The following is a 24376-nucleotide window of genomic DNA, read 5'->3' as shown; positions in this document are numbered from 1 at the left end:
TGAAGGTGTGGTAGACACAGGTGCAGAAGTAAAACAGTTTCGGTGAGCACACAGGAAGCCAAGAAACAAGGATATATACAAAATCTATATAAAAATCTACCTGAGAACCACCATCTATTGCAGCGTGATTGGAAAACGACAAAATGACCAACTGGAAGCTGATTTTTTGCAGCCTATGTTTAATATCAGGTGAGGTGGTCGGTTTCCTGACATTCACAATGAGTACTGCAGTCAAGATCAAATCAATGACATTCTGTTAGATATAATTAGTTTGTGTCAGTATGTCATATTTGTTAAAGGATATGTTTTTAAGTATTAATGTTCTTAGTTCTCACAAGGGCTACAAAATGGCGGATTTGTTTCAGTTACTTATTTAATCCATTCATTTACACAGACACAATACACAGCATCAGCAGATTTATGCATTCATGAATACCATAATGTATTAATGTGAAAGAATTGAATAAATTATATCATTAAATAAGTTCATATTTATCAGGATGTGGAATAATACAATCATACCGAGTTTACTGATAAACTAAAGTTGTGATTTGTTATACTGTACGTGAGAACATTTTCAAATGTACAAAGGAATTTTTCCAAATATTTTCAGATCATTCCCTTTTATTTCATCTTTCCATTTTATCTTAAAATTATTTTTTAATTCTGTGTAATGTTTGTGGAAACCTTTGTGAAATATTATTAAATCCTGCATTTAAAAAAAAAACATTCTGCATTTTGAATTTTGCATTTTGAAAATGATATGCACGAAGTTCTCTCTCTTTGCCTCATAGTGATGTCAGCTAGTTTTGGACTGGAAGTGACGATGAGTCAAGCTTCCATTGAGGCTGCCAGGGGTGATGATGTCACCTTCACATGTAATTTTAAACCTAAATTTCAAAAAAATGAACTTATCCTTATAACATGGACGGGTGATGCTGATGAGACATCTGGGGAGAAGGTAAGTAAAAATAAATTCAACTGTCTACCAAAACACCATTTAAGGGGTCATATGACGTTGCTAAAAAGAACATTATTTTGTGTATTTGGTGTAATGCAATATGTTAATGCGGTTTAAGGTAAAAAAACACATTATTTTCCACATAATGTACATTATTGTTTCTCCTCTATGCTGCACCTTTCTGAAACACGTTGATTTTCACAAAGCTCATCATTCTGAAAAGCGAGGTGTGCTCTGTTTGGCCAGCTATCCAGTGCATTGTGATTGGCCGAATGCCTCAAGCGTGTGACGGAAATGTTACGCCTCTTAACATACTGTGATGCCGTCTCCCGGCACGACGACACAAAACCACTAAAACCCATTACAAATGAGGCATTTGTTGCATCCAGTGGGGACATAATTACTGATTAAAATGACTTATACTGTCTTTTTATGCGTTTCGTTTCGTATCACTCTGCGTAAACATAAAACTATGTCTGCATTTGTGATAAGAGAAACGACAAACAACAAGGGCTACTCTACACTGCTCAAAACTCGTGTTTGAATTATCAGTGGAAAATTCTTTAAATATGTAAACGTACTTACAGGCTGTGAGTCAGAAGCGCCAGACTGTCCTTACAAAGCTGGAACTGCCCCACTTTATAGAAACAGCCTTTGTGCACAGAAGCATTGTAGGCTACTGGTTCAGGAAAACAGTCTTTGTCCTAAAAAGGTTTTAACTGTTCTGGAAAAGTGTTGTAAATACATCTTAACCACTGATTTCTAGTTGTGTCCTCTTTTGGAAGGCCAAATAAAGTAGTTTCGCTTTCACAACGAAACACACAGCGTCTCCACAACATGGCGGCAGCAACAACAAGAATAAAAATTACGGCTTCTTTCTTTGCATTAACATTTGGGCGTCGTTATGCACATTTTCCCACATCATGACGTAGCGATGTCTGGGCGTGTTTTAATGAGCCGTTTTAGGAGTGCGTGGTCGACTCTTAACTTTTATAAAGAATATCTCTTTGGGTTTGAGACTTTACAGATCTTTTTTATGGACCAAGAATTTGTAACACTCCAAAGAGAAAGGAACATTTGTAATCGCATCATATGACCCCTTTAACCATCATTAGTGTAAAAACAAGAACTGTGTAATAATGAATAACCTATCACAATAAAGTGATTAAATGGTTCTTTGTTTTGGCCTCATAGGTCATTTTCGGTAACTATTACTCCTATGGTAAAGTAGACATTGGACCAGACTATCAAGGCAAAGCCGAGATAGAAACTGACCTTAATGCAAAAACATCGAAATTGACTCTAAAACAAGTCACACTTAAAGAAAGCAGAAGAATTCGATGTTTTGTTAATATTCCTGGAGACATTGAAGGCAAAACAGCTGACACTACTTTACTTTTGGTTCAGGGTAAGATCTTTGGCACTTTGTCTCAAAAGAAAAGTCCATATATACAGTACATATATACTTCTCAAATGTTGAATGAATATCTACCTTTTTTTTACAGTTGCACCATCACAACCCATTTGTAAGGTAGTAGGCACAGCAGAATACGGAAATGATATTAGCCTTACCTGTGTCTCTGAAGAGGGCTCACCTACACCAACATACAAATGGGAGAGATATAATGTCAAAAATGTCCCTCAAGCATTTCCTCTCAAAACCACCGAAAGTAAGTTCTGTCTTTCCTTCAATGGGCTAGAGTAATCACATATGTTGTCACTCTAAGATATACTTTAAACATTATTTTGTGCAACAGAGGATGGAGTTTTGTCTTTGGTCAATGTGTCCATGGAGACATCGGGGTATTATATTTGCCTCTCAAGCAATAAGGTTGGATCAGCCAAATGTAACATGACATTGTCCGTAATGCCACGTGAGTATTGCCACATTTGCCTGCTTTCTTTCTTTTTAAAGTGATAATTTATTTTAGTCAGATTACCCGTTATTTTACCATGTATTGATATTAAAGATCTTGATATTATAGCATAATGTCAACATGACAATTGACATGATTTACTGTGTACACGCTTATTAGTTTATGTCACTCCAAAACACAAACAAAAATTTGTTTTGGTGAGGTTCAGGGGTGGACCTGAACCCCTGATTTTGATATGTGCAAGTACCTTTTGATAAAATCAAAATGTTTAATGTGTGAAATATTGACCTCTAAAGACCCTTGACTGATTTTCATTTCCATGTCTTTCTGTTTTTACAGCCTCTATGAATTTTGCTACAATAGGTATTGTGGCTGGTTGTATTGCTGGAGTTACAGTGCTCATAATAATCATCATCTGCTGCTGCCGCAAACGCAAACAGAAACCAAAAGACTATGAAAAAGAGTAGGTCTCCATATACTCTCAAAGTAATAGATGAAGTGATTGTTGGTTTTTGGGTGGTAGGTCCTGGTTGTTAGGATATGTTTTTACCCATCTGTATGTTTGTTTATTGCCTCAGGATTTCAACTGTGGAATACCATGACAAACCACCACTAGAAAATACTGAGGATGGGAATACAGACATCATGGCGATCACTGAAGAGGGAAGTGACAAAGCTTTCAATGATGACCTCAAAAATCACTTTGCTAACCCCAGAGGTAGCCGTGATGACCTCAGTCAAGGAGGCCGTGATGACCTCAGAGACCGCTACGATGACCGCAGAGGAAGCCGTGATGAACTCAGAGACCGCTGCGATGACCGCAGAGGAAGCCGTGATGAACTCAGAGACCGCTGCGATGACCGCAGAGGAAGCCGGGACGAACTCAGAGATCGCTACGACGAACGCAGAGGAAGCCGGGACGAACTCAGAGATCGCTACGACGAACGCAGAGGTAGTCGCGATGACCTCAGAGATCGTTACGACGAACGCAGAGGTAGTCGTGATGACCTCAGAGATCGCTATGACGAACGCAGAGGTAGTCGCGATGACCTCAGAGATCGCTACGATGAACGCAGAGGTAGTCGCGATGACCTCAGAGATCGCTACGATGAACGCAGAGGTAGTCGCGATGACCTCAGAGATCGCTATGATGAGCGCAGAGTATGATGACCAAAGAGATCGCTATAGATAAAATCAGCAAGTATGATGATCGAACCATTTAATTATTATGACCACCACCAAAATTCTTTGCTAAAAGGACAACCATGTCAAGATGGTATCCAGTGTTTATTTTAGCTCTGAATATGTTGTTGTACCTGCTATATTGTTCTATTGTTTTATTTGCCTATATTTTTTCCTGTGTTGATAATCAAGTCAAATTGTGCTGTATACCAATGAATCATCCTTTTTGATTTCCTTTTTTTATTTGATTTTACAGGATTTTAATAGAATTTTATATACAGCAAAAAAAGTTGTTTTGTTATGTCTGTTAGCTAAAGTAATTGACATTTTTATTTGGACTGTTCTTCTGAATCATGAATGGATGTGCTCATTTATTTTTTATAGGTATGGGTTCACATTTAAATACACACTAATGTAAACTGCCCTCTTAAGGACTTTTTATTTTATTTTATTTTTTTATACATTTTCTGTACATTACATGACTGGAACTAATTGATGTTACACACACCTGCTTTTCATAGTCTAATTAGAAGGTGATTCGACCTAGCCTACTTAATTACTTGATTAAAAGTAAACTGTTTCATTTATTTTTTCCCCAATAAAATGTGTATTGGGAACAACAGCAAAGACATTACACATAATAAACACATAATGCTTTCAACTCACACTTGAAGTCACCTTAAATTATCTTTTTATTTCCCTTTAGTCTACGTTTAATGCAATATATTGCTGTATTTGTCTGACGGACGCATCCACTGGGAGAAAATTGGGAGACTGTTTCAGCGGCTGTTATATAAAGTTGTTTCTCATATTTCTTTGACATCCGTTTCACTGGGCACAAAAATGCACTCGGTCTTTGTTTTCAACTCAGCAACAACCGTTTAGCACATTTTTATACATTAGTTTGCCGTTTTTAATTTTCACAGTCGCTTCCCCTTTTAATAAAGTGGTACAGTCCGCTCATTCTGACCAGCGCAGCAGACAGAGATGAACTTAAGCGAATAACAGTCCGGGAGAAGATGGACTACATACCTGTAAACTAAACCGCACTAAACTGGATCATGGTTTTGTTACACGGATTCTGGATTCTATTCATGCTATTTTCACGTGAGTTGATCTGTTTTCTATTTGACCCGATATAGAAATACAGAAAACTGGTACACACAACTAAAGCAACAGGTTGAGAGATTAGAAAACCTTGAGCCCGGCTTTATTTTTAGATTGATCACGGGTCCTTGTGACGGTTTTTACTATAATCCATTTACACCTGACAATGCATTTACAATTTACAAATTTTATTTACTTTTTTTTAATCAAATGAAACCTTCCTTTTACACTTTTTATTGTTAAATGAGTCCGTTACATTCTAACATTTGACAAGTTTCAAGTTAACTTAAACTAGAATAACTAAAATAAATTACCTAAACTAAAATAAATAAAATATATTACTCTGATTTAAATCAGTATGTATCTTTGTTCAACATAATATATGAATCTTTATCACTGATTATTATAAAATGTCTGCATATGTGTAATGTATAAAAGGGATTTCACAACTAAAGTTTTAACTAGCCTTCTTTAATTATACAGCATAGACAAACATTTGAAACCATTTATCATCCCAAAGTTGTTATTGTGGGAGAGAATTGTGGGAAGTGCTGCTGGAATGTGTGTCATGGAGTGCAGCTGCACTGTATCAGTTCTTGAAGGGTGGATGCAACAGAGACAATACAATATATGATGATTTTTTTATGAGCATGTCAGTGGCCAACTTTGAGAACTAAAACTACAATCCATAAAAACCCTCTCAGATGAGGGAATGTGCATAGATTTTTTTAGGGAAAAGTTTTTTTGAGCTGGTATACTATAGCTGAATACTATTTTCAATAGCATGTGATAGTATGTATTATGCCTCCCTGCGATAGTTTGGTTAGCATCAGCATTTCATTAACACATATAATCAAGTAAAGTTGTCTGCTAGTAACGGCTTGGTTTAAATCTCTTTAACCTAATTGGGTGTTCATGGATGACTGAGTCAATGAGTGTGTCTTATTGGTGGGACCTCAACACCCCCCTCCTGCACTGAGTCTTAGTGGTTGGGGGTTCACCATAATGGCAAACAATGAGATAAACAGGCAACAGAGAGGACAAAAGGAGGACCCCATCTACCCTGAACGGAGCATTAATGAATGTATTCCAGAATTCTTGCCTACATTCCCCTCAGCAACACGATCATTCTAAAGTACAGTTAGAAAATTCTCAGGAAGTTGCTCCATTTCCTCTAGGGCAACAATGAATGAGTGAAAATCTCATCCAGACATCTGTGGTGACTGGTTATTGTATATTTTTATGCAATGTGCTCCACCCTTTGACAAGAGTTACAGTATCTCTGTGTTTGTGGGAGAGACCTCCTCCCTACTTGTACTCAACTTGATCTTTTGTAAGAGTTTTCTCAGAATATTTCAGTTTCACCACCCCACCCCAATCAAACAGTCAGAGCCGGTGACGTCTCTCCAAAAAATGATAGCCCCCACCTCTCTACGCCCCCTGCATAGCATGGAATTTAACTTTCTTTACTCACACTTCTTTCTTTCTTTCTCACTCTCTTTGTTTTTCACACCAGCAGATCATCCTCTCAGGCACTTCTCTGATTTTGTCCAGTGTTCTGTTTCATAATCTCCCACACACGGCTGGACAAACACACTCTTTCATGCTTACAAAACACACACACACACACACACACACACACACACACACACACACACACACACACACACACACACACACACACACACACACACACACACACACACACACACACATTCAAATGCTGACTGACTGGATCCAGATGTTTTTAGGCATTTGTTTTCAGGTCATCTCACCTTGTAATCTCTAGCTGATAAAGTGAATTCCCTTTGGAATGGTGTGACTAAACATTCTCGAAAAGAGGCACTGAGCAAATCTGTTTTTGTTTTTTTTTAATTCACTGGTTGGTTAGGCCTAGACTGAGAAAGCGCTTTTGGTAATGATCACATGCCTGTCTCTGACACTATGAAACGTACCATTAGACTCAAACACCATAATACTAATCATGAACAGGTCAGTAGTCATTACAGTTGCTGCTGAAAGCTCACTGTATCTTGGAATTTGCATTACTCTCTTTGCGCATTTGTGTGTTTATTTAATATGGTGATTTTAGTCTGTCTCAGTTCTTACTGTATCCAATAATTTAAATAAAAACTGTCAGAATTTTGACATAAATTGCTGAAATGACATTTAATTAAAAACTTTTTTTTATAACTAATTCTAATGACCAATTCTAATCTACAGCATGAGAATAAGCCAAGTAAATTATTTTAATGAATGAATGAAGTTTTACACGAATTGTAGTGTTGACTTTATTTTTTTCAAGCTCAACCTTTAGTTCTTTCTGTCAAGTGATTGGTCAGAAAAAATATACTCTTTATGTGTATATAAAATATAATTTTTTTCGTTGTTGTGGAGATTTTTTTTTTTTATTTTTTTTATTTTTTTTTTATAGAATATAATATCACAAAACAGGGTTCTACGCTGTATTTGAATGTTTTTAAATATTATTCTACAAAAAACACTAGCGATCATACACTTGCCGACCTTATAAAATGTTACAGAGATAAACTAGCCATCATACACTAACACACAGACTTTTTTTTATACTGTTCCAAACACAACAAAATCATTGAAACACATACCTTGTTACAAGGAGATGCATGACAAATGAAAACAATATGTGATATCCTCCCATTGGCTAGCTAATGAATTAAAGTCTGTGCATATCATATTCTTTTCTGTGAAATCTGCAGACTAGTGTCGACTTGTGTAGTGTATTCCAGCCGTAAGTGTAATTGTGTTACTGTTATTTAGTAACGTTTACTGTTTTTTTTTGTTCTTTCTCACTAAATCTCTTTCTCTCTTTTTGGCACAGTGCAAAATTGTAATGGTGTACAGGTGATTGTGAAAGATGAGAAGTTGTTTGCTATGCTGTTCTCCTCCATCGTTCTTCCGTGTCATTACACCACCCACTCCTCTCAAACCGCCGTGGTGCAGTGGTGGTACAAGTCCTACTGTACAGACCGTACTCGGGATTCCTTCACATTTCCGGAGTACCTGGGAGTCCATGTATCTGATCTGGGAGCCTCGTCTCATCTGGACTGCTCTGACAACAGCCGCACTGTCCGCATAGTGGCCTCAGCACAAGGATCTTCCATGACCTTAGCAGAGCACTACAAAGGAAGAGACATCTCCATCATTAACAGTAATGAGTTTCTGTTGTCTTATAAATGTGTATGTCTTTTTTTAAAGAGATTTAGCTTGATTGAAGGTGAAGTTAAATCAAATATAAAGCAGAATATTTAATTTGATCATAACCTTATAAACCTTTCAGTGTTTACGGATAAATAAATTGCACAAAATGACAATATTAGTCAGCTGTAATGTGAAATTCCAACTTAATGGCTCACTATGGGACTTCCATGATCATCATTATTAACCAGTTGATTCAACAGGTTAGTCTCAAACACAAAACTGTAAAAATGTCAACAAGTTTCCAGCCTAATGATCAATTTATACATCAAGATTAGATAAATTCATGAAGTAACACTGTGCATTAGAAAAAAAAAGATCAAACATAGATCTACTCTACACATAAAAGTATATAATTTAATTGCATAGAAAAAAAAGACCAAAGTGGAATTTATTTTATAAAGGCAGCTCAAGCAATATACTGTAGATATTTGGACACATTTGGGGTGTCAAATTTACAGTACCATTCAGGACTTTGGTTTGGGTAATTGTGCGCACCAAGGCTGCATTAATTTGATCACAAAATGTAATATATTTCAAATATATACGGTTACTCTGCTAGCAATTTACTTCCACAAACACTGGGATTCAGTGCATATTAATTGCAAAATGACATCAATTCTAAAAAAAGGTCTGGCATAATTTGTTTGCAGATGCTACTTATTTAATATTTCTATTTAATACAGTGACATTCATAAAATTACATTTAACTCTAGCTTAATGGTCCAAACACTTGTGGCCACTGTGTAATAAAATCATCTTGTTATGTTATTCAATTTTGAGCCTGCTCTACTCTCAAGTCTGCAGTCTTGTGCGTAATCCATCTCCCCCTTAGGAAACCCAGACGATTGTGCTGTGTTTTCCTGTTCCTTAAATAGGGCTGTTTTTTTTTCTAGGTCGCACAATGGTCAGGGCTCAGGGGGCTGGACCTCATAAAAGTCTCACAAAACACCCCCACGGCTTTCCTTATCAAACGCAAACACCCTCTCCTCTGACTTAGGCATCAAAGCTCTTCCTCCTCCAGTCACCTCTCCAACAAAGACTATGACTGTTCTGACAAAATATTACAGAAAGATAATAAGTATGAATGATGTGTTGTTCCTACTGATTAAAAATGTTCGGTGCTAAAAGTAAATCATGCAACTTACAGCTTAATACTTATTTTTATGTTACTGTGTAAACCAAAAAAAAAAATTATTATTATTTTTTTTTAAATGAAACATTTACTCCACTACAACTGACCCTTCGCAAAGTCTTTTTTTAAGTTTAAGTCCAGCAACATTAATCTGCACTCCTGTCTGGTTTGTTTGTCAGTCAAAAATGGCAGATTTGGCATTATGATTGGTCAGAGTGCCTGTCAATCAAACTCACTGCGAACGGTCAGTTAAACAGCTTGGGTTATAAGCAAATATTTTTTGGCTATTTCAGAAGCAGATCTGCGCATTGGACAGCTGCAGTGGGGTGACAGCGGTGTGTATTTCTGTAAGGTGATCATTTCTGATGACCTGGAAGGGAAAAATGAAGGCCAGGTGGAGCTACTGGTGCAGGGTGAGTTTCATGAGTTCAAATGCTTCTCAAAAACTGAATCAACACTACAAAAAAGCCTGCTGTTGTCAATATAACATGGTTTTAGAAGAGTTTGAATTGCTTGAAAAAGTGCCAGTGAATGCTGTGTTTTAGGAATTCTCAATATTTGTGATTTGTTTTTTCAAAGTTTTCTATAAATAATTAGACCTTGCTCTTTAAAAATGTTTACTTTTGTGTGTGCATGCTTGGTTATTGTGTCTAAATGATTGTTAGTGCCAGTCCCTGTCTGAATTCCTGAGTGCACTTACAACCGCTGCCATGACGACAACCAAACGGGGCATGCCTCTCGACGGGGCTCAGATCCTTAATAAGAGACGCTATTGTTCATTTGTGCCCCGGCAGATCAGGAAAACCTCACATATTTTACACGTCCTGGGCAGGAACACTGCGGAGAGAAACAATTTGTTTGGTGCTGTGGGACTGACCCTAACAGCAGAAGTTATTTCTGTGTCAGCTGGACAAAGCAAAGTCAGATGCCTCATGCCAGACAAAGAGTAAATAACTGACTGTTATCGACGTGAGCAATATAAGCCACTTCTTAAGCCGTTTCCATGGGAACGAAGGGGGTGTCGTTCAGGGGCCAGGGGATGCCAGGGCAGAGCAGTTCTGTGCGGTGAAGAGAAAAAAAACATGAGAGGGTTAGAGCTTACACAGGAGGATCAATGAGAGTGTTATGTAGACGCTAAGAAGTGGAGGAAGTCACTGCTGCCCTCTGAGTAATCAAGATTTAATTGGTTTATGAAGTGGAGAGTATAATCTGGAGTATTGGTGGATAAAGTTTGACTTTGCACCAGACACTCCCTATTTCATGAAACATGCTGTGTAGTCATGTTTTACTTACAGTTTAGCTCTTGATTGTTAGTGGTGGATTCCAAGGAAGCCAACACTATTTTTACTTAGGATGAGGAGATTGCACAGTAAAAATGGACAGTACTATATTCAGAATTCAGTAAAATTAATTAAAACAAGTTTAGTGCAAAGTCAAAACATCAAATGAAACTCAACTCTATAGCAAATTGTTGTCTTACCAAGAAAGTGACCACACTTTTATTAGTTAAGACAAATTAGTGTGGAAAAAAGTAGGTTATTATTCTAAACAGTTAAAGCAACTTATTTTTTTTTTACTTAAAATGTAAGTTCAATTCACTCTGACTTGTAATAAGGTGAATGCCTTCTGTTTATGTTTCATGTTTCCCCTCAAATGTCTGTTCTGGGAGTATGTAGCTTGGTGAGTGGGTACAAAATTCTGCCAAAATGGTGGATTGCTTTACCGCAGCAACAAATGCATGTGTACAGCTATATTTTGTTATTACGACAGTGATATAGGCTATTTACGAACACACAGTTGCTTTAAATTTCATGTGATGTTTTGTTTATCCCCTTCGACTGAAAACTTATACCATATTTAATTTTAAATCATTTTCTCTAAGTAGTCATAATAGTGTTATAGGACACAAACAGCTGCAGTGAATTATATGCAAAAACACATAATTATTTGCTTTTAAAGGTTTTTTTTCTATACACTGAAAGTCATTGGGGTCATTTACTTTTATTTCATGGACAAAAACAGTTCTTCAAAATATCCTGATTTGTGATCCAAAGAAGAAAAAATCATAGAGGTAAAAATTTTGGCCAACTATCCATTAAAGGGACTATCTCAAAAAAAATTAAAAATGAAAATTGAAAATTCTGCAATTAATTAGTCAACCTCATGCCATTCCAAACCTGTAAGAACCTTTGTTCATCTTTGAACACAAATTAAGATCCGAGAGCTTTCTCACCTTGCATAGACAGCAATGCAACTACCATATTCAAGGCCCAGAAAGGTAGTAAGGTCATTGTTAAAATAGTCCATGTGACATCAGTGGATCAACCTTAAGTTTATGAAGGTACAAGAACAGAGAATGACTTTATTCAACAATTGCATTCTGACTCAGAACCCGGATGCACTGTGCATTGTTTACAAGCAGAGGAATGCACACATATGCATCTTGATACTGTTGTGAACATGCATCGAAGACTGACATAGAAGAGAATCCTTTTTTTAAAGATTTAATTTTGGCATTTTAGCCTTTATTTTGATAGAACAGTGTTTAGACAGAAAGCAAGGTGGGAGAGAAAGAGGGGGAGGGGACCAGGAAAGGTCTGCATGCCGGGACTTGAACTCAGGACGCCCCGAAGCGCAATGATGCTATGTATCGGCATGCTGCCCACAAGGCTATTGGTGCTGACAAAGAGAAGAAATTGTCATTATTGAAAGAAAAGTCATTATTTTTGTTTTCTTTCCACACAAAAAGTATTCTTGTAGCTTCTTAATATTATGGTTGAACCACTGCTGTCACATGGACTATTTTAACATTTACGCATTTAGCAGATGCTTTTATCTAAAGCAACTTACAGTGCGTTCTGGCTAACACATTTTTAGACCTAACATGTGTTCCCTGGGAATTGAACCCACAACCTTTTGCACAGTGCTCTACCACTGAGCCACAGGAACACATTTGTTAATTTGTTTTCTAACCTTTTATGTTTTTTGAAATTGTTAGTAGCATTGCTGTCTATACAGGGTCAGAAAGCTCTCGGATTTCATCAAAAATATCTCAGTTTGTGTTCTGAAGATAAACAAAGGTCTTACGGTTTGGAATTAATGGCAGAATTTTCATTTTTGGATGAACTAACCCTTTAAAAAGTTTGATAATGACTTGCAGTCTATACTACACAGCTTGCCTTCCCTATATCTCTGCCTGTTTCTTTTTTCAAGTCTCTACATCTCTTCGTGAGGTCCCCTTTACTCTCAGGTTACGGTTGGTTTAATGACTGTAACAGAGGAGTAGATGACTTGGATATTATTCCTCTTCCTGTCTGCCAGCTCAGCACTTCCTGTCACTCAGGGATAAATCTGCTCTGACAGTGGGGCAGTTATTTTTATGGCACCCTCTCATTGAGTTTGAAGACTTGTGGCATTTTGTGAAGACCCGTAAAATTTGAATGTTTACAAAGTCACAACGAAATGGGAGTAGTGACAAATCTTTTATTCAGTTCATTTCGAAATGTCAAAATTAAAAGATGACATTACATGCATGAATTAATTGTTCAGTTTAGAAAACATATAGGATGACTTTATGCTGATTTTAACAGATAAGATTATGTCTCCTGCACACTTATTGCATTAGGATTTGTATACAGTCAAAATTTTGGGTCTTAGGCTAAACACTGAGACTAGTTTAGGTGGTGAGAATGCTCTTGATTTTTGGCGCTATGCCAGTCATTGACAAAGTACACTCAGTGTAAAATAGACAGTACATCTAAAGCCACTCCTTCATTTCTCTCTCAGGGAAGATGTTTGTTGAAAGGTAATTGGACAGTGCTCTGGGACACCTTTTAATTCCAAACAATGCCTGCACTGTCTCCATGGTGATGACGTACCCGTGCCCCCCTTTCAGGATGGTTAATGAGGCTGTGTGATTAATTAGTCTCCCATATTCTTCCTCTGTCTCTACCGCTGAAGCCCCCTCTACCTCATCTCTTTCTCACTCTCTCCGTTTGTGCATATTAGTGAACCTGATCTGTGCTAGGGCCGGATATAAATACTGAACGAATGCACACATCTACATTAGCATAAGCCCTAGGAACCAGCAACATGTCAACGTATTATTACTGTCAGTTGCTGAGTTTTATAAAGAAATTATGTTTAGACAAGAGCTCTATTTATCTTAACCAATTTTTATAAATCAGTTTTCATTGCTTCCAAATAACTGCTGTTTGCATCTTTTATATTTAAAAATATATTTTATCCAGTACATTTCTATAATTTATATATTTATATATGTAGCTTGATATTTGGACATGGAAGCTTTATTTTAAACTTTTTTTATTTATTTTTTTTTTTTTTAATTACTTTTGACTTTAAATGTGCACGTGTTACTTTGATCATTTGCATACACAAGTTGCATGGTCATACATCATACTTACCAGTAATGTTATGTACCAAAACTTCACAAAAGAACAGCACTGGTCTAAAATCAGTTTCTCATCCAGAGACAAGTTTGACCTTTAACCCTTTTCTTGGTATCTGTCAGTGACTGCAAACACACACATACACACACACACACACCTAAGCACTTACACTACCAATCAAATGTTTGGACACACCTATGTATGCATTCTTTTAATATTTTTACAATGTAGAATAATAGTAAAGCCATCACAGCTATGAAGTAACAAAACTGAAAGAATGGGAATTACGTAGTGACCAATATTGTTATCCACTCATGCCTAAATTTCAAGTATTTAACCATCACCAGAAACATAAAGTAAGTGAAGTGTGTCCAGAGCTTTTGACTGGTACTGTATATATATATATATATATATATATATATATATATATATATATGTGTGTATGCAGACTTTGTTTATACTTTTGCTTTACTGATTTATTTGATTTAGTCTCTGAACCGACAATCATGCTTAAAACCACAAATCAAGCTTTCAAATCAGTTTTCAATTTATACTTAATTAAACAGCCACTAACAGAGTAACGTTTTTCATAATAACACAGAAGCAGTTAAGCATTTACCCACGACCCTAAACTTTGAACTTTCATCTGCTGCCCACTGCTGCTGTTTATGTCTGATCTTCTCCCTTCTCCAGGTAGGACAGGTGTGCTGGATGACATCCTGCCTGAGTTTGATTTGGAGATTATGCCAGGTATGCCTGCCATACCTCTCTCTCTCCTGTCTTTTTCAGTGGGTGCTCTCACACTGGTCCTTTCCAATTCACTTGCTTCATTTTCTGCTGCAATCAGCAAACTCTAAAATGCTCCAATCTGATCTGTTCCCTCTGAAAAAAAAAAAAAAAAAAAAAAAGATAATTTAAAATTACAGGACATATCAATGATTGATGTTGCATATCATTACTGCAGATTATACTATATACTGCATAACTTTAAGTTACTAATCACATAATTGTTACTTTTTATAGTTACTTTTACATCTCACCCTCTGCTGAAGCTTTCTCTCTTTCAGAATGCTAGCAGTATTGCTTGCATTTTTTATTTTTTATTTTAAGCCACTTGTGTTAAAGACAGCTTCACTGATTATGGGAGCAATAGATTTGGTGCATCGCATCACGCAGCTAGCTTGCCATGCAGACACGCTGTCACACTCATTCACTGTGTAGGTTCTTATCCCACCAAATTATAAGGAAATAAAATTAATTTTTACATTTATTGTTTTACATTTGAAAAGTGTATTATGTTAGGTTGGGTAAAAATACAGATTTTTGGATCTCCGTGTCACTTCTTCCAACCCTAGGATTGGCGATGTGCCAGTGTTTCCTGCATTGTGCAGTAAAAGAAGTCATATTTCACCTGTTTACAGTCCAAATCGAACGTGCTAAGAAGACAGTGTACCACAAAATAATAGCAAAAATAAAAGTCTTTGCAGGCTGCAAGCAATAATGTGCAGTGTGACCAGTGTCTGATTCACCAACAAATTACTCTAATGAAGTGGTTTGTTTTACTGAATCAAAAACATGCAGTAGAATTCACAAACAAATGATGCTCATGAGCTGGTCTTTTTTTAAATAAAAGGGTATATACAAATAAAGAAATATATATTAGCTAATATCCTAGTGAAGTGTGTGTGTATAAAGGTGCATCTCAAAAAATTTTAATATCGTGAAAAATTTATTTTTTTGTAACTTATTTAAAAAAAGTAAAACTTTCATATATTCTAGATTCATTACATGTAAAGTAAAACATTTCAAAAGTTTTTTTTGTTTTAATTTGATGATTATCATGAAAGTCAAAAATCCAGTATCTCAAAATATTTGATTATTTACATTTGAGTTTCATGAAATTACCATCCCTACAGTATGTATCTCGGGTATACGGACATCTCTTGTTCTTTGAAACCACAATAATGGGGAAGACTGCTGACTTGGCAATGGTCCACAAGACCATTATTGACACCCTTCACAAAGAGGGTAAGTAACGGAAGGTCATTACTGAAAGGGGTGGCTGTTCACAGAGTGCTGTATCGAAGCATATTACATGCAAAGTTGACTGGAAGGAAGAAAATGGGCAGGAAAAGGTGCACAAGCAGCAGGGATGACCTCAAGCTTGAGAATACTGTCAAGCAAAGCTGATTCAAACACTTGGGAGAACTTCACAAGGAGGGGACTGAAGCTGGAGGTCAGTGCATCAAGAATCACCATGCTCAGACGCCTTCAGGAAAAGGGCTACCAAGCCACTTCTGAAACAGAAACAACGTCAGAAGCAACTAACCTGGGCTAAGGAGAAAAAGAACTGGACTGTTTCTCAGTGGTCCAAAGTCGTCTTTTCAGACAAAAGTAAATTTTGCATTTCATTTGGAAATTAAGGCCTGGAGTCTGGCGGAAGACTGAAGAGGCACAGAATCCAAGCTGCTTGAAGTCCAGTGTGAAGTTTTCGAAGTCGGTGATGATTTGGTGTGCCATGTTGATCCACTGTGTTTTGTCAAGTCCAAAGTCAATGCAGCCATCTACCAGGAGATTTTGAAGCACTTTATGCGTCCATCTGCTGACAAGCTGTATGGAGATGCTGATTTCCTTTCTCAGCAGGACTTTAGCACCTGCTCACAGTGCCAAAACCACTTCCAAGCGGTTTGCTGACCATGATATTACTGTGCTTGATTGGCCAGCCAACATGCCTGACTTGAACCCCATATGGAATCTATGGGATATTTTCAAGAGAAAGATGAGAAACAGTCGATCCAACAACAGAGACGAGCTGAAGACTCAATAATGCCTTAGCAGTTTGTGCTTAAGGAGCCCTGACCAAGTATCAAGTGCATAAATGAACATATTTTAAAGAACATGAAATTTTCTGTTTTGCAAATCCTTTCTTTAGATTATCAAAATTAAAACAAACATAAAAACGTTTGAAATGTTTTACTTTACATGTAATGAATCTAGAATATATGAAAGTTTCACTTTTTGAAATAAATTACAAAAAACTTTTTCATGATATTCTATTTTTTTTTAGATGCACCTGTAAATTAACTGCAAAGTTTAAGATCTGTTGCTATTTTTAACATTATGCAGATGTGCAGATGTAAGCAATCTGAAATCAAACTGGGATTTTTTAAATCCCAGTCCTGCTATTGTGGTCTGCTAACAAACATTTCAAAAAGTAATTTGGTTATGTCCTGTTCATTACCCCAATCTGGCATAAGGGCTCAGAGGCATATAATTTTGAACATTCTTGAGTTGAATAAGAGGTCTGCAATGTATACTGCTGGAATTTTAACACCACACCCAGAGGAAATTCATCATTAGGCCCTTAGAGAGTCCAGATAAGGGGTTGTGCATCATTCAAGCTCTCCCTTGTGGTTGGTCATGATCAGAGACTTCATATCCTGTGGGCAAAAATGATTTCAGGGCAGCTCTTCCTTCAGGATCTGCTTTTGCCACGGAAACCAAGTTTCCTGACGAGTCTTTTTTGTCTCCTTTAGAGTGGGTATTTGTGGGAGTTGTCGTCCTTGGTAGTGTGCTCTTCCTGTTGTTGGTTGGGATCTGCTGGTGCCAGTGTTGCCCTCACTCCTGTTGTTGTTATGTAAGCTGCTGCTGCTGTCCTGATACATGTTGCTGCCCAAAACACTGTGAGTACACCTACACACATACATACTACACACACTTTGCCCGTATTCACAACCTGAAAAAAAAAACCATTCTCATTTGCCTTCAAAGTATATGAAGCAGGGAAGATGGCAAAGAGCAGCCAACCTCCTCAGATTACCATGTATCAACCTTACTACGTTCCTGGCGTTCCTGGTGTTCCTGGTGTTCCTGTGGTTCCTGTGGTCCCTCCAGCCGCACCGTCCATCATTGAACCCAAGTTGACTGTAATGGCTCCTTCAGTAGAAAACAATATAGCTGGAGGTTAGTGACAATACAACATCATATAAAAAATGAAATGCTAAATATTTTAATGTCTTTGCTTGTTCTTTGAACACATCTGTCCAAAGTCTGTCTAGTGAATCTGCATTTGCACTGAACAACTGCATGACTGAAGCAAGTCTGCATCATCTAACTCAAAGCAAACTCAACTAATATCATCTTCAGCTGCACTGTAACTTTAATCTCAGGCTGTCCAGAGTATTTAATATTTTTAAAGGAAATGCGGTCAGATGAGACGAGAGTGTTTGTTGTATTTGTGTATGTGATTTTGTAGGGAATAGAATGTCAGCTGGAGTTTTAAAGATAGTAACATTGCAGAAAGCTTGCTGGCATTGTGAAGGTAGCAGTTGTGTTGTCTGTGAAGATTGTGAGTGGTTTTACAATGTAGAGTATCTCACAAAAGTGAGTACACCCCTCACATTTCAGCAACCATTTTAGTATATCTTCTCATGGGACAATACTATAGAAATGAAACTTCTGAAAATAACTTAACATACAGCCATTATTGTCAAAATATCTGGCAACATAAGTGAGTACACCCTAAATGACAACAAAGCCGCATGTCCTATTCATCATGTTCATGTTTTGTCTGCTTGACAGGACCATACAAATTTGTGTATCTTGTATTAGAGAAGTTAAGATTTGGTACTTCGAGTACACTTCTCTCATACAGACCACTGGATGCTCAACATGGCACCTCATGGCAAAGAACTCTCTGAGGATTTAGGAATTAGAATTGTTGCTCTCCACAAAGATGGCCTAGACTATACGATCAGAAACACCCTGAAACTGAGTTGCACTACAGTGGCCAGGGTCATACATAGGTTTTCCAAGATGGGTTCCACTTGGAACAGGCCTCGCAAGGTTCGATCAAAAAAGTCGAGTCCTCGTGCTGTGCATCAGGTACAGAAGCTGGCTTCAAAAAACACAAGCATGAGTGCTGCTGGCATTGCTTTAGAGGTTGCAGAAGTGGAAGGACAGCTTGTCAGTGCTCAAACCATAGGCCACACACTGCAACAAGTCAGTTTACATTGCCGTCGTACCAGAAGGAAGCCTCTTCTGAAGATGGCTCACATGAAAGCCCGCAAACAATTTGCAGAAGACAACCTGTCCAAAAGCAAGAATTACTGGAACCATGTTCTGTGGTCTGATGAGACTAAGATCAACTTGTTTGGCTCAGATGGTGTCCAGCATGTGCACCGACACTCTGGTGCGGAGTACCAAGACAATTGTGTCTTGCCTACAGTCAAACATGGATTCCAACATGTACTGTGACATTCTGAAGCTGAACATGATGCCCTCCCTTCAGAAACTGGGCAGAATGGCAGTTTTGATGACCCCAAACACCGCCAAGATGACAAGTGCCTTGCTAAGAAAGCTGAAGCTGAAGGTGATGGCGTGGCGTGGCCAAGTATGTTTCCAGATCTGAACCCTATTGAGCGGAAGGTGGAGAAGCGCCATGTGTCTAACATCCAACAGCTCCGTGATGTCATTATGGAGGAGTGGAAGAGGATCCCAGCAACAACCTGTGCAGCTCTGCTGAATTCCATGCCCAGGAGGATTAAGGCAGTGCTAGATTACAATGGTGCTCACACAAAATATTGACACTTTGGACACAGTTTTGACATGTTCATTTAGGGTATACTCACTTTTGTTGCCAGCTATATTGACAATAATGACTGTATGTTAAGTTATTTTCGAGGACAGTAAATCTATACTGCTATACAAGCAGCACATTGACTACTCTAAAATATATCCACGTTTCATTTCTATAATATTGTTCCTTGAAAAGATATACTAAAATGGTTGCAATCTACCAAGAGCATCAACTTATTAAGACAAGCTATTTATTAAATCATAGCTCAAATACCAGTAAAATGACTAGCGCATACCTCTGTGTGCCTGAAAGGGAAACTCGAACAAATGCATATGCAATAAGGCCAACTGCAAAAAATATACCTGCACCTTTTCAGCACTAATTTTTCACTCTGTGTCTTTAGTAAATCCTGACAGTAGTTTTTTTTTTTTTATGATAAAAGAGGGTTTGCATTGGTGCAAGCTGTAAGTAAATCTGGCCCTTAAATATTTATTTATTAGTCAATTTTTAAAGCAATTAATTGATTTATTAGTTTGACATTTAACTCCATTAAAAAATATAAGTATAGCTGTTAATGTGCCAATTTATTCATATTTTTATTTTTAAATTAATATACTGTTTTTTTTGTTTGTTTTTTAAAGTAGCACTCCTTATCCTCCATAGTTACAGTATATTGAATGAGTTGGATTGCAGGTGGTATGTGAATAAGACAGGGTTTTGTGCTATGACAGGCTAAATTTAGTGAATTTGTCCCAGAATGCAAAAATTGCCTAAATCCAGTACATGTGCATGCTTCTCTAAGGGCTTAACTAAGTACTGTGTGAGTGTTACTTGCATGTGGCTTAACCTTAAATGATGCGCTGTATGTGTGGTACAGTAATGTGGACAGTAGAAACACACAGGTCATGTGTGTATGTCCACAGTGCGCAGTGGCTATCGACTCCAGGCCAGTCAGTGTCAGGACGCTATGAAGGTTGTGTACTACGTAGAGAGGGACCTGGCGCAGTTCCACCCTACCAAGGGGGGCAGTCATCCATGTAAGCCTGTATGCAGTCAGCATGTTTCTGTACACAGAATTTGTTTGCTTAAAAAAAGAAAGGCTGAATTTGAGACAAGTTGGGTTAGTGAAAAGCTACCAGTGGTCAGCTAACACACCTTATGGCATGTCTAATGCATCATCATCATCATCAGTATCCTATTAAAGGTCAATTGTTTCCAATCTGAACACTCCCCAGTGGACATGTCTTTTACATTCATCTTAAAGGGATAGTTGATTCTCAAAGAAAAGTCGGTCATCATTTACCTTCCCGTCATTCCAAACCTGTAATTTTTATTTTCCTTGGAACACAAAAGATGATATCTTGAAGGATGTTTCAGTTGTTTTTGTCCATACAATTAAAGTCACATTGATGACAAATTTTTCATTTTTAGATAAACTATCCCTGTCACAGGGTGAGCATCCATCTGCGATTGTGGAATTCAGATAATTCATAACATTCTAACCAAGTTCAGAATTTCTCACAAAGATAGATTTTCTGCTGCATATTACAGATAATGACAACAGATGTGTTACTGCAATAACAAAACATCCAGAAAGTCCATAATGATGATGTCATTGTGTCAGCAGCTGGCAGCCTATCAGAACTGAGCTCTCTGCATGACGGTGACGTAGACTTCAGGCAGACCTATAGGCAGGTCCAGAGGAAGGCGCTACCACCCATCAGTGACCACATGGATGAGCTGCATATTCGAACAGCAACGATCGGCCATGGACTTCGCCCCTCACATTATCAAAGCAATCACTCTCTGGGCGAGCATGACAACAGGTACAATTCAAGTGTGTGTGCGCATGACCTTATAATTTAAGACAGGGGTTTTCAAACTGGAGACACAAGAGAGAAATGTTTCTTGAGCACCATATCAGCATATTAGAATGATTTCTGAAGGATCATGTGACACTGAAGACTGAAGTAATGATGCTGAAAATTTAGCTTTGACGTCACAAGAATAAATAACATTTTAAAATATATTAAAATTATGGTGGCTGAGAGAGCTCAACGCGATGCAAATGAGAAAAAAACACATGCAAATAAAAAAACCACCTGCAAATTAAGAAATCACCTTCATCAGTTTGACAGCACATGTGTTGTCTTAAATTGCAGCATGCTGAGCTCACTTGGCCACCGTATAAAATAGAAAACAGTTATTTTAAATTGTTTATATATGTGTACAAAAGTATATAGGTGTGCACTAATAATATCATGACTGTTTGTGCAGATGGAACTGTCGTTCTGAGCACCTGCCCCGCAAAGCCTTTGACTCTAGGGGGCGCACAGGGTCACTAGATGAGCTGGAAGAGTTTGCTATGTCATATGGCCCACACGGTCGTCGGAGAGGTGACTTTCGTGGACCTCAGCGAGACTTTGAAATGGGTCCAAGGTCACGGGACCATCCCACATCTTACCGAGACGGGCCACGGTATTCTCGAGGTGATGATGACGATGACGACTGGTGCCGTCGAGGCTCACCACCTTCCCCGCCAAAAAGGCGCAACACTGCCAACAGCAAGCGTTACCTCGCTCGTCAGAGGTCTTATGATGATACCTACCTGAACACTCTGCTGGAGCGCAAGGCTAGGGGCCACGGAGAGCGAGGGGGAAGGGTGGATGATGACAGTGACACACCCTCCAAAGGCAGTTCCAAGAAGAGCAGTGACTGTTACAACAGCAGGTCACCAAGCCACCGCCCCGAGGAGGATGATCCTTTACCTCCATACTCTGAGAGGGAGGCGGAGAGGTTCAGGACTGAAGAGCATATAGGAAGGGAACGGTACAGGACTGCTGATCCTGCCATGCGGCCTTTTTCATATACACGTCCGGCCCATGGACTGTCCCATACATTACAGGAGCACAGGGAGGACAGGGACAAATCCAGGAAACTGGTGAGTTACTTATAATCATCTGCCCTGGTTTCTGTACATTGAAGGGTGGAACAAACTTCCTTCAAGCCTAAAAAGAAGAGACAATTGAGATTCCATTTACATTATGAAATGTAAAGTCTCACAAGAGCACAAATAAGTGTTCTATTATTCAAATCAATCTGTGTCTTGTCAAAAAAAAAGAAAAAAGAAAAAAACATCTCAGCTCACCATCTGTGTATATTTACAAAGCCATCAAGTAATTTCAGACATAATGCTCCTCTCAGACCTGTGGTCTTTTGGGTTATGCAAGGTCAAATCCAGCTTGCAACATCTCTCAATCCCATTTCCTGTGATAAATGTGGCATTATTGTTAGGAAACAATCATTTTTAAAAATAAAACTTCTTGTTACAGCTTTAAAATATAGGGAGCTACTAGACTGAGTGATAAAATTATGATGTTTATTTTGAGGTACCCTGAATTTTTATTTTTTCTTCTCAGACTTTCCTTTCAAAAGTTTGGGGTCAGTACTATTTTTTTTTTTAATAAATTAATATATTTATTAAGCAAGTATGCATTAAATTGATGTAAAGTGACAGTAAAAACATATATAATGTTGCAAAAGATTTCCATTTCACATAAATGCTATTCTTTTGAACTATCAAAATAATCAAAAAAAATCCTGAAAAAAATTCATAAATATTAGGCAGCACAACTTTGTTAACCTTACAGACTGGAGTAATGGTTCCTGAAAATTCATCTTTGCCATCACTGGAATTAATTGCATTTTAAAATATATAGAAACTTTTAAAACAATGATTTTAAATTAGTATTTCACAATATTACTGTTTTTACTGTCTTTTTGATCAAATAAATGCAACTTTGGTGGGTATAAGATCTTACTGACCCCAGTGACGGCAGTCTATATAATAATGAAATATAGAAATAACCTCAAAATTGCCCCATTTTCTCTCAAAATTATGATTTTACATCGCATGATTTTTTACGTCTGTTGTTCTTATTTTATCTCAAAATTACATTTTTAAAATATATTTTAACTCTGAGGATCTATTGTCAGCCTATATTTTATTTTATACTTCTTATAATGTCATTTGTTTCCCAAAGAGGGACTCAAAGAAATCTGCATATATGAAATTATTTTAATTGTACAGTATGTCATTTTTTGTATGATGAAATGTATATTGTATTCTTTACAAGAATGTATATAAATGAAAGTCCACTTTGAATGATCAAAACGTTTGATTTCTCAGGCAGGTTTTATGTGTTTTTGTTCTGTTTGCCTGATTGTATCATAAAAGGCATCACTAACTCTAATGGGCTCACAGTACAGCATTACACTGGCACACTAACAACGCATCCTGCTAATGGTTGTCTAATGTGTGGCTCTTGGTGTTTTTTTAACAGACCACTCATCTAAGCAGAGACTCACTAATTGTGTGACATCGTCAGACTGAGCTGACATCATACTAATAACATCACCGTCCAGCTGAAGAGAAATGCCCCAGACACTAAGCATCAATCTGTCAGAAAGACACATTTTATGCAGGATCACACAGACATGAAGAGCTTGGGAACTTTTGCTGGTCAAGGGCAAGAAAGTAGTGTGTGTGTGTTTGTTTTTATTTTCTGTATTGATAATAAAAAAAAAAGAAACCTATTTCCTTAATTAGTCCTCAGACTACCGCTGCACTAAAAATATCTTAGAAAGGACTTTAAATTATTCAAATGATATTCAAGTGCTTTAAACATTCCTTGGTGTTTTGTATATCTTCAGTACTGTAATGGGACGCTGTCTCTGATATTTCAATAGTGCCATTGCCTTTGTTTGCACTGTACTGTACATTTGTGTCAGTGTTAATCAGTTGGCTCTCGAGGGATGCATGAATGATTGTGCTTTTGATAATGTGCCATTTATTTTTATTTCACAGTTTTAAAATAATGACTTTGATATGAA

General features: G+C 37.5%; 2 protein-coding genes across 5 annotated transcripts; both read left to right on the top strand.

The window, feature by feature from the left end:
- On the top strand, positions 1–4685 carry gpa33b (glycoprotein A33 (transmembrane), paralog b). Its single transcript, XM_042731571.1, has 7 exons — positions 1–189; positions 795–961; positions 2156–2369; positions 2467–2631; positions 2719–2835; positions 3178–3301; positions 3417–4685. The coding sequence occupies exons 1-7, from the start codon at positions 144–146 to the stop codon at positions 4003–4005; spliced, it is 1422 nt and encodes a 473-aa protein (XP_042587505.1). The 5' UTR covers positions 1–143; the 3' UTR covers positions 4006–4685.
- Positions 4686–4930: 245 nt separating this feature from the next.
- LOC109095470 (immunoglobulin-like domain-containing receptor 2) lies at positions 4931–24376 on the top strand. Of its 4 annotated transcripts, XM_042731562.1 has the most exons (10): positions 4931–5127; positions 7985–8314; positions 9790–9909; positions 14599–14655; positions 17442–17588; positions 17677–17868; positions 20407–20520; positions 21111–21309; positions 21761–22424; positions 23827–24376. In XM_042731562.1, exons 1-10 carry the CDS (start codon positions 5082–5084, stop codon positions 23860–23862), a joined length of 1905 nt encoding a protein of 634 aa, XP_042587496.1. In that variant the 5' UTR covers positions 4931–5081; the 3' UTR covers positions 23863–24376. The 4 variants fall into 4 exon arrangements, with proteins under 4 accessions (XP_042587496.1, XP_042587497.1, XP_042587499.1 ...); XM_042731563.1 differs by lacking the exon at positions 14599–14655; XM_042731565.1 differs by lacking the exon at positions 20407–20520.

Source organism: Cyprinus carpio, chromosome B9 (genome assembly GCF_018340385.1).
Source record: "Cyprinus carpio isolate SPL01 chromosome B9, ASM1834038v1, whole genome shotgun sequence".
Lineage (NCBI taxonomy): Eukaryota > Metazoa > Chordata > Actinopteri > Cypriniformes > Cyprinidae > Cyprinus > Cyprinus carpio.
Note: the sequence above shows the minus strand (reverse complement) of the source record. Positions and strands in the feature narration are given on the sequence as shown.